Source organism: Mytilus californianus, unplaced genomic scaffold (genome assembly GCF_021869535.1).
Source record: "Mytilus californianus isolate M0D057914Y unplaced genomic scaffold, xbMytCali1.0.p SCAF_7, whole genome shotgun sequence".
NCBI classification, from domain to species: Eukaryota; Metazoa; Mollusca; class Bivalvia; order Mytilida; family Mytilidae; genus Mytilus; species Mytilus californianus.
In genome coordinates, this window is record NW_026262723.1 from 41,284,329 (window position 1) to 41,294,031 (window position 9,703).

General features: G+C 31.7%; 1 protein-coding gene across 1 annotated transcript in view; it reads left to right on the forward strand.

Annotated features, from left to right (window-relative positions):
* Window positions 1-9,703, forward strand: part of LOC127708422 (uncharacterized) — a 56,896-nt gene that overhangs the window by 1,554 nt on the left and 45,639 nt on the right. The window contains exon 2 of the mRNA XM_052213293.1: window positions 2,681-4,609. Coding sequence (XP_052069253.1) covers window positions 2,737-4,609 — 1,873 coding nt within the window. The 5' untranslated portion in view covers window positions 2,681-2,736. The remainder of the gene's footprint in view (window positions 1-2,680; window positions 4,610-9,703) is intronic.

The window sequence follows — 9,703 nt, forward strand, 5'->3', positions numbered from 1 at the left end:
TTTTTTTGTTGTTATAAACCATTAGTTTTCTCAATTGATTTTTTTACATATGTCATGTTTAGGCCTTTTATAGCCAAGTTGACTATATGGTATGGGGTTTTCTCATTGTTGAAGGCTGTACAGTTGCCTATAATTGCTTACATCCACTTCATTTGAACTTTGATGGATAGTTGTCTCATTGGTAATCATACCACATCTCCTTACAAAAATGTATTTTTATAGTTTAAGACTAAGAACTTTTTATATATATATTATGCAGGGTGTTAGTAGCTTTCGAGACGCGACAGCCATACTTCCACGTCGTCCATAGGATGTGTCGGCCATACCACCACATCGTCCAAGGGACATATCGTCATTCTTAAAGTATTTATTCCATTGTCATGATTGTGGTTATAACTTAAAATATAATAATACAACAAGTATTATTTCATAGTTATAACATAGAATATAATAATACAACAAGTATTATTTCATAGTTATAACATAGAATATAATAATCAGTCAGGGGTACTACTTAAACAAGTGATTTCAGAATCACTCCCTCGAGTGATTTTGGCTGTGAAATATTAAAAATTTTCTCACAGACTTTTTAAAATCACTGAAACAAGTAATTTTAGAAGTTAAAATGTAATCACTTTAATAAGTGTTTATAACATTTTCTTGATATTTTTCCCACAAGCTTGATTTTTTTATTGGTAAAAAGACAACAATTCCATTGAAAAAACAACTATGTATATGCAGAAATTGTCTTTTGCTTGATAAGCCTGACACTTTTACAGTTTTTTTAAAATATGCAAAAACTGGAATAGTTTGTAGATCAGGTCATAACCTTGAAGTAGATCATTCTAACTCTAAAGAAAACCAATCAGGTTACCTAATATTGTTGATCTTTGTCTGATAGTAAGAGTAGTTAATGAATTTTTGATTACAGAAAAATTCCCAAGGGTACTTTTAAAAGCTTTAGCGCACTAACTTACTGCCCAAGCGCACTGGTGAAATTAATATACAAAGAAAAAGGGATAATTGATTTATGTAGGAAAATTATAGAAAAGATTGTGAAAATATGGAAAATCAATGAAATTAGCATTTGAAGATCAAAGAAAACACTAAAATCACTTAAATAGGTGATAACTGAATTTATCAAATCACTGAAATAAGTGATGATGAAATCACTTGTTTAAGTAGCACCCCTGACTGATAATACAACAAGTATTATTTCATAGTTATAACATAGAATATAATAATACAACAAGTAGTATTTCATAGTTATAACATAGAATATAATAATACAACAAGTAGTATTTCATAGTTATAACATAGAATATAATAATACAACAAGTAGTATTTCATAGTTATAACATAGAATATAATAATACAACAAGTAGTATTTCATAGTTATAACATAGAATATAATAATACAACAAGTAGTATTTCATAGTTATAACATAAAATATAATAATACAACAAGTAGTATGTCATAACATAAAATATAATAATACAACAAGTATTATTTCATAGTTATAACATAGAATATAATAATACAACAAGTAGTATTTCATAGTTATAACATAGAATATAATAATACAACAAGTAGTATTTCATAGTTATAACATAAAATATAATAATACAACAAGTAGTATTTCATAGTCATAACATAAAATATAATAATACAACAAGTAGTATTTCATAGTCATAACATAAAATATAATAATACAACAAGTAGTATGTCATAACATAGAATATAATAATACAACAAGTAGTATTTCATAGTTATAACATAGAATATAATAATACAACAAGTAGTATTTCATAGTTATAACATAGAATATAATAATACAACAAGTAGTATTTCATAGTTATAACATAGAATATAATAATACAACAAGTAGTATTTCATAGTTATAACATAAAATATGATTTTGTAGTATTTATTATGTACAAGTTTGCTGGTTTGAAGGAATCAGTATTATAAGTATAGATGTCAACTATATATTTATTTTTACTTCTGTACATCTGCTGTTCAGTTTGAAAAAACCTACTTTCTATTTCCAAACTAGCGAAACTAGCAGTTTACCCACTTTAAATACATGACTTGCTAGTGTTGTGTTGAGCCCTGAATGTACTTCAAATTTACCTGATATATATATATTCTACCACTGTAGTGAGTGTGATATTTATTCACTCAAGACAGTTTAATTTTCAATGTTAAAATGTGAGGCCTGCTGAGAGTTTTAAATATTTAAAATTTAACTGTCGAGAGTGGATAAATATCATAATGCACAAGATTTGGTGTTGGAATCTGTTTCTCTAATGATTTTTAAACGATATGCAGACAAATTCAATCCTTCCTTTCGAATGGTCAGCAAAGAGATGTGTTCTTTCTAGGTAAAATTAATCAGGCATGGTCGCCTGTATATATATTCATGCTGTCAGAATAGGAAATTCAGAGGAAAGCAAGAAAAATTGACGTCATAATCAAATTTTGACCAATGACATGAATGAAGAACTGAGATCAAATGAACCACATGTTGATTAAATAAAAATAATCAACAGGTCAGGAAAAGGATAAATCGAGTACCGGTAAGAATTAGAGAAAAAAAAATTTATACAATAAACAATATTGCAATTCATTATTCTATTACTACTCTTTAATTAATAGCTCTTTTCCTTTTTTTCACAGATGTGCTTTTAATAAAAATATAAGCAAAGCAAAGGATGTGATAAAACAGCAACACTATGAATATTGATATTAATAAGAAAGGAACAGATGTTGATACCGATAATAAAGTTGAAGCAAAACTTGCACCACATGATGAAGCTGTAAAGACAACATCAGAAATTGATCATGGCTTAGAGCATGATGCAACAGATTCAACACTCACATTTAAGACAGAAAATGGTGAAATGGAAGTATTATTTGAGTACCCTGGTGGTGAAGTAGTAGTCGATAAAGATGCAAGTCAACATCAAGTCTCTGCAGAGAAAGATTCTCTACTGGCTTCTAACTCAACACCAATTCCTGAAGTCACAAAATGTCAACTGATTCAATCTGTGCCAAAACCAATGCAAACAGTTGCCAGTTCAGGTACAAAAGTCAAACCAGTTCCTTCTGCAAACTTTCAGAATGCATTTTCAAAATCTTCAGTCAATTTTAATGAGAGGGCTCAGGAAACAGTTCTTGTTCCTTTAGTCCAGAATATGAACTCAAGGATAGAATGTGACCCTTTAACCAAACCACATAGCATTAAAGGAAACATCTCACATTTTCCTGATTATAAGAAACAAATCTCCACACCAGGATTTACTATGGCACCATTGTCAACTAAAGGAACAACTCTTGTTCCCTCTACCAAATCTCAGAACAATGTACCTATAGCTAGTAAGCCTACTTTCATTGCAACAACAAAACTGCAGATGCCAGCTACTACAAAAGCTACAAATTCAACAGTAAGCCTTACACTTGGTCCATCCACAACACAACAGAATGCAGCATCAGGGTCTCAACATTTAAATTTGTCAACAATCTTACAAAATTTTCTTTCACCCTCCGCTGCATCTCAGAATGTAAATAAAAAATTAGTACATAGCAATATAACACTGAACCCTTCTTCAAAATTGGTACCATTTACTGGTACTCTGAACAGTACAAATCCTACATATATATTAGTCCTACGTAGCACTCCTCATAGTACTACAGAAAGTAGCAATGTGATTAAAAATCAGGATACTGTTTGTAAGTTGCCGCTGGAGCCTCAGAGTGCAGGCCATGTGACTGATCGACAAAATAGATGTTTAAAGGAATCATTCGTAACGTTGGAATCATCTAGAAAAAAAGATGATCATTTAACAGCTGATGAATATGTAAATGTCAATAAACCAATAAAAATAGAAAATGTATCTGAAACAGAATGTGGACAGTTTGAAAACATCATCGCCTCTGCAAAGACCTCAAATAAAATGAAAATTGAAAATACATCTGAAACTGAAGTTTGTAAGCACAGTAGTTTCTGTGCTGGGACAGTATTTACTGAGTGTCAGAATACTATAAAAATTGAGGATTCCATGGATATTGAAAGTGACCAATCAAACAATAAAGCTATGGTTGAATCTGAAGTTTTTCTGCCTGTAGATAAAAATGAAAATATGTTTGACACTGAAAAAAAAGTTGAACATTGTTTACCATTACAAAACATTACAATGAGTAGTAAAAAGAATACATTGCCAGCAAGCATAACAATACAAGGTCAATTATCAGTACAAACACAGCCTCAAAGTCAGCTATCAATGCAAATTCGACCTGAAGGTCAGCTATCAGTACAAACACAGCCTCAAAGTCACCTTTCAGTGCAAATTCAACCTGAAGGTGAACTATCAGTGCAAACACATCTTGAAGGTCAGCCATCAGTGCCAACACAGCCTCAGGGTCAGCTATTGGTGCAAAAACTTCCTCAACCTCAAGTATCTGTGAAAACAAAGATTCGAGCTAAACTATTGGAGCAACCACAGCTTCGAGCTAAATTATTGAGACAAAAACCACCATTTCAGCTATTGGTGCAAACAAAGCCTCAAGATCATCCATTTGTATTGAACAAACAACAAAAGTCACAAGGTTAGTAAGATAGAAAATTGCAAAATTTCTCAGAATACATGCCAAACCAGAGGTTTTTTTGGAATAAAAAGAAACATTAAAATGATTATGGAGATGTGGTATCAATTCCAATGAGACAACTATCCATAGACCAAAGGACCAAGATGTGAACAATTGTGTTACATTAGGGAACGACCATATAACTTCAAGGGGGGGTTATGGTTTTTTCCTAAAAAATATATTCTGATCCCCAATTTAATGAAAAAAAATATTGTGGTCAAGCATATATGACAAAAAAAAAAAATATTCTGAATCCAGATTTTCCCCATACCTTATGGTGTAATACCACCATTGATTTTCCCCTATTAGTCTTTGTTAAATTTGCACTTTTCAAAAAATTGTGCAGAATTTATCTTTGTTTCAAATAAAGAAATACTTGGCATGAGTAAAGTTTTATCCTGTCCAGTACTATAGAAAAAATTTCACATAACATTTCATTGCATATAAGAAAATAACCATCACTGGAAGTTAACCAATCAAATTTTCCCCCTTTTTTAACCTGTGTACAAGCTTTAGTAACCATGTAACCTCAAGTTTCCAAAATATTCTATAGAAACCCCAAATAAAGAAATAATGGTGCTTTGAAATACCCAAGATATATGTTTATGACTCAGAAATGTTTTACTGCAATGAAATGTAGGATCAATTACCTACAACTGTCAAATTCAAGGGAATATTTTTTTTCGACCTATTTTCGTATGCAACCGGATGTGACGTACTATGATTTGGTGGTATTACACCTTATAGTGTTAAATTTTGAAAAAAAAATAATTTGATTGATTGATAGCATGGAAAAAAAAAAAAAAATCTTTGCGCTTTGGGCAAAAAAAAAATGTCTGACTCAGACAAAAAACCATAACCCCCTCTCTTGAAGTTAAATGGTTACTCCCTTAAGATTACACAAACACCTGATGAAAACTTGAATATCCCTTGATGGAGTGACTGGGCATTTTTTTGGAGAAGGTTTGTTATGATATCCCAATAAATTTGTTGTATGAAATTTAAGGCCAGTGATTTCCCTTGAATTAAAACTGAGAAAAAGAAATAAGTAGCAGAATTGTGTATGGAAACAGGATGTTGAATATGTTAATTATTGGAAACACGATTTAAGTTGTTTTCATGTAATAATTTGAGATTGGTTCTTTCAAAGCTTTTCTTACTTTAATATTTTGGAATGGATGACAAAATTTAGGTCATGTTCAATAATAACGAGTTTTGCTATTTCCATTCAGGAGTTATGGTCCTTATGATTGATGGAAAAATGTCCACTTATGTTGTTACTGTGCAATATCTTGAGCAGCATCCAACCAATAAAATTTTAATATGTTGTTACTGAAGACAAAATGGAGGTCAAGTTTGATATTGACTATTTTCATTTTTGTCATTCAGGAGTTACAGCCCTCATCATTGTAATGTAATAAAATTTCAGGGGGGAAAATTTACAACACAAATTGATCATGTTGATCATAAGATATATACTGAAATGTTCATGACTTACAAGTATTTTTTCTCCTAAGATTTTTTGTGAATTGAATCTCAGACTCCTGGGAGCATCTAGTTGTTTTTATACCAAATCTGCCATAGTAGAAGGAATTTCTTAAAACCTGTGTGTCCTGTTCATCCTTCCCATATCAGGTTAATTTCTTGTTTAAGGTTGTTTAATCAGATCAACATAAAATTTACTAGTTGTCCATAATTATGTGAACTTTTTTAAATTGATTTCAAATTTGGGTTTTGACCCACATTTTGCCGTTCACTTATTATAGTCTAATGAGAAAGGAAAATATGCTAGATATACTTACTGGAGGTGTGATGAGATGATTGAAGCTGTTAATTTTCTCCTTGATAATATTTATGTACGTTTCGGCAACAAATAGTTGTTAATTTCTGTGTCATTTGGTCTCTTGTGAAGAGTTGTCTCATTTGCAATCATACCATATCTTCTTTTTAGCTTACAGGGGCCCAAAGGGCCCCATGTGAGCTTATGCCATCACTTGGCGTCCGTCGTCTTCTGTCGTCGTCTGTCATCGTAAACTATTTAAAAAATCTTCTCCTCTGAAACTACTGGGCCAAATACCTTCAAACTTTAACTAATTGTTCCTTAGGGTATCTAGTTTATAAATTGTTTCCGAAGTTTTGATCCATCGACAAACATGGCTGCCATGGCTAAAAATAGAACATAGGGGTCAAATGCAGTTTTTGGCTTATATCTCTAAAACTAAAGCTTTTAGAGCAAATCTGACCCGGGGTAAAATTGTTCAATTGGTCAAGATCTATCAGGTCTGAAATTTTCAGACGAATCGAACAACCCATTGTTGGGTTTCTGCCACCGAATTGGTAGTTTTAACAAAATTGTGCAGTTTTTTGTTATTATTTTGAATATTATTATAGATATATATAAACTGTAAGCAGCAATAATGTTCAGCAAAGTAAGATCTACAAAAAAGTTAATATGACCATAATTGTCAATTGACCCCTTAAGGAGTTATTGCCCTTTAAAGACAGTTTTACACAATTTGTTCATCAAGTTTGCTAACATTTAAAAATCTTCTCCTTTGAAACTACTGGGCCAATTACCTTCAAACTTTAACTAAATGCTCCTTAGGGTATCTTGTTTATAAATTGTATCCAAAGTTTGTATCCATCGGCAAACATGGCCACCATGGCTAAAAATAGAACATAAGGGTCAAATGCAGTTTTTGGCTTATATCTCAAAAACTAAATCTTTTAGAGCAAATGTAACATGGGGTAAAATTGTTTAATTGGTGAAGATCTATCGGCCCTGAAATTATCAGACGAATCAAACAACCCATTGTTGGGTTGCTGCCACAGAATTGGTAGTTTTAACAAAATTTTGCAGTTTTTTGTTATTATTTTGAATATTATTATAGATATATATAAACTGTAAGCAGCAATAATGTTCAGCAAAGTAAGATCTACAAAAAAGTTAATGTGACCAAAATTGTCAATTGACCCCTTAAGGAGTTATTGCCCTTTAAAGACAATTTTACACAATTTGTTCATCAAGTTTGCTAACATTTAAAAATCTTCTCCTCTGAAATACAGGTGAGTGATTCAGGCTCTTGAGAGCCACTTGTTTATATTATCTTGGTAGATTGAGTGTACCCCATCATTTTTGCAACTTACAAAAGTTAGTCTGGATCTGTTACAGTAGTGAAGTTGTACAGCAGTAATCTATACTTGTCAGGAGCCTGTTGTTCAGTGGTTGTCGTTTGTCATTTGTTGGTGTGGTTCATAGGTGTTTCTCGTTTCTTATATAGATTAGACAGTTGGTTTTCCTGTTTTAATTGTTTTACACTAGTCATTTTGGGGCCTTTTATAGCTTGCTGTTTGGTGTGAGCCAAGGCTCCATGTTGAAGGCCGTACTTTGACCTATAAAGGTGGCTACAGTGGTGTTAACTTTTTATACATTGTGACTTGGATGGAGAGTTGTCTCATTGGCACTCATACCACATCTTCCTATTTATATTGTCATCCATCAGGGTTTCCTTGATTTATTACTTTTTTCCTGTATCAAAATATACTGATTTGTTTTTATACATGTTATTATGCGCCCGCCGTAGCGGAGGGGGCATTAAGTTTTACCCTTGTCCGTCTGTAAAGTATGTATGTACGTCCCAAAATTGGTTTCCATTCTCTAGCTTGAGTTTGCCTTAACCAAATGTTATGAAACTTATACACAATGCTTATTACCACAAAATACAGATCAAGTTTGAATTTTGGTGGCGTCACTTTTACCATTCTCGAGTTATGCCCCTTTATAAATGGGAAAATTGCAAAATTTTTAGTTTCCGTTCTCTAACTTAAGTTTGCCACAACCAAATATTATGAAACTTATACACAATGCTTATTATCACAAAATACAGATCAAGTTTGAATTTTGGTGGCATCACTTTAACTGTTTTAGAGTTAGCCCCTTTATAAATGGAAAAATTGCAAAATTTTTAGTTTCCGTTCTCTAACTTAATTTTGCCACAACCAAATATTATGAAACTTATACACAATGCTTATCACCACAATATACAGATCAAGTTTGAATTTTGGTTGGGTCACTTTAACCAGTCAGGGGACTTATTGAAATAAGTGATTTTTGTCGAGCCTTCGACTTTAGTCGAAAAAGCGAGACATAGCGATCCTACATTCCGTCGGCGTCGTCGTCGTCGTTGTCGTCGGCGGCGTCCACAAATATTCACTCTGTGGTTAAAGTTTTTGAAATTTTAATAACCTTCTTAAACTATCCTGGATTTCTACCATACTTGGACAGAAGCTTGTTTATGATCATAAGATAGTATCCAGAAGTAAATTTTGTAAAAATAAAATTCCTGTTTTTCCGTATTTTACTTGTAAATGGACTTAGTTTTTCTGCCAGGAAACATTACATTCACTCTGTGGTTAAAGTTTTTAAAATTTTAATAACTTTCTTAAACTATCCTGGATTTGTACCATACTTGGACAGAAGCTTGTTTATGATCATAAGATAGTATCCAGAAGTAAATTTTGTAAAAATAAAATTCCTGTTTTTCCGTATTTTACTTGTAAATGGACTTAGTTTTTCTGCCAGGAAACATTACATTCACTCTGTGGTTAAAGTTTTTAAAATTTTAATAACTTTCTTAAACTATCCTGGATTTGTACCAAACTTGGACAGAAGCTTGTTTATGATCATAAGATAATATCCAGAAGTAAATTTGTTAAAAAAAAAATTTCATTTTTTCCGTATTTTACTTATAAATGGACTTAGTTTTTCTGCCAAGAAACAATACATTCACTCTGTGGTTAAAGTTTTTAAAATTTTAATAACTTTCTTAAACTATCCTGGATTTGTACCTAACATGGACAGAAGCTTGTTTATGATCATAACATAGTATCCAGAAGTAAATTTGTTAAAAAAAAAAGTTCTTTTTTTCCGTATTTTACTTATAAATGGACTTAGTTTTTCTGCCAGGAAACAATACATTCACTCTGTGGTTAAAGTTTTTAAAATTTTAATAACTTTCTTAAACTATCCTGGATTTGTACCAAATTTTGGACAGA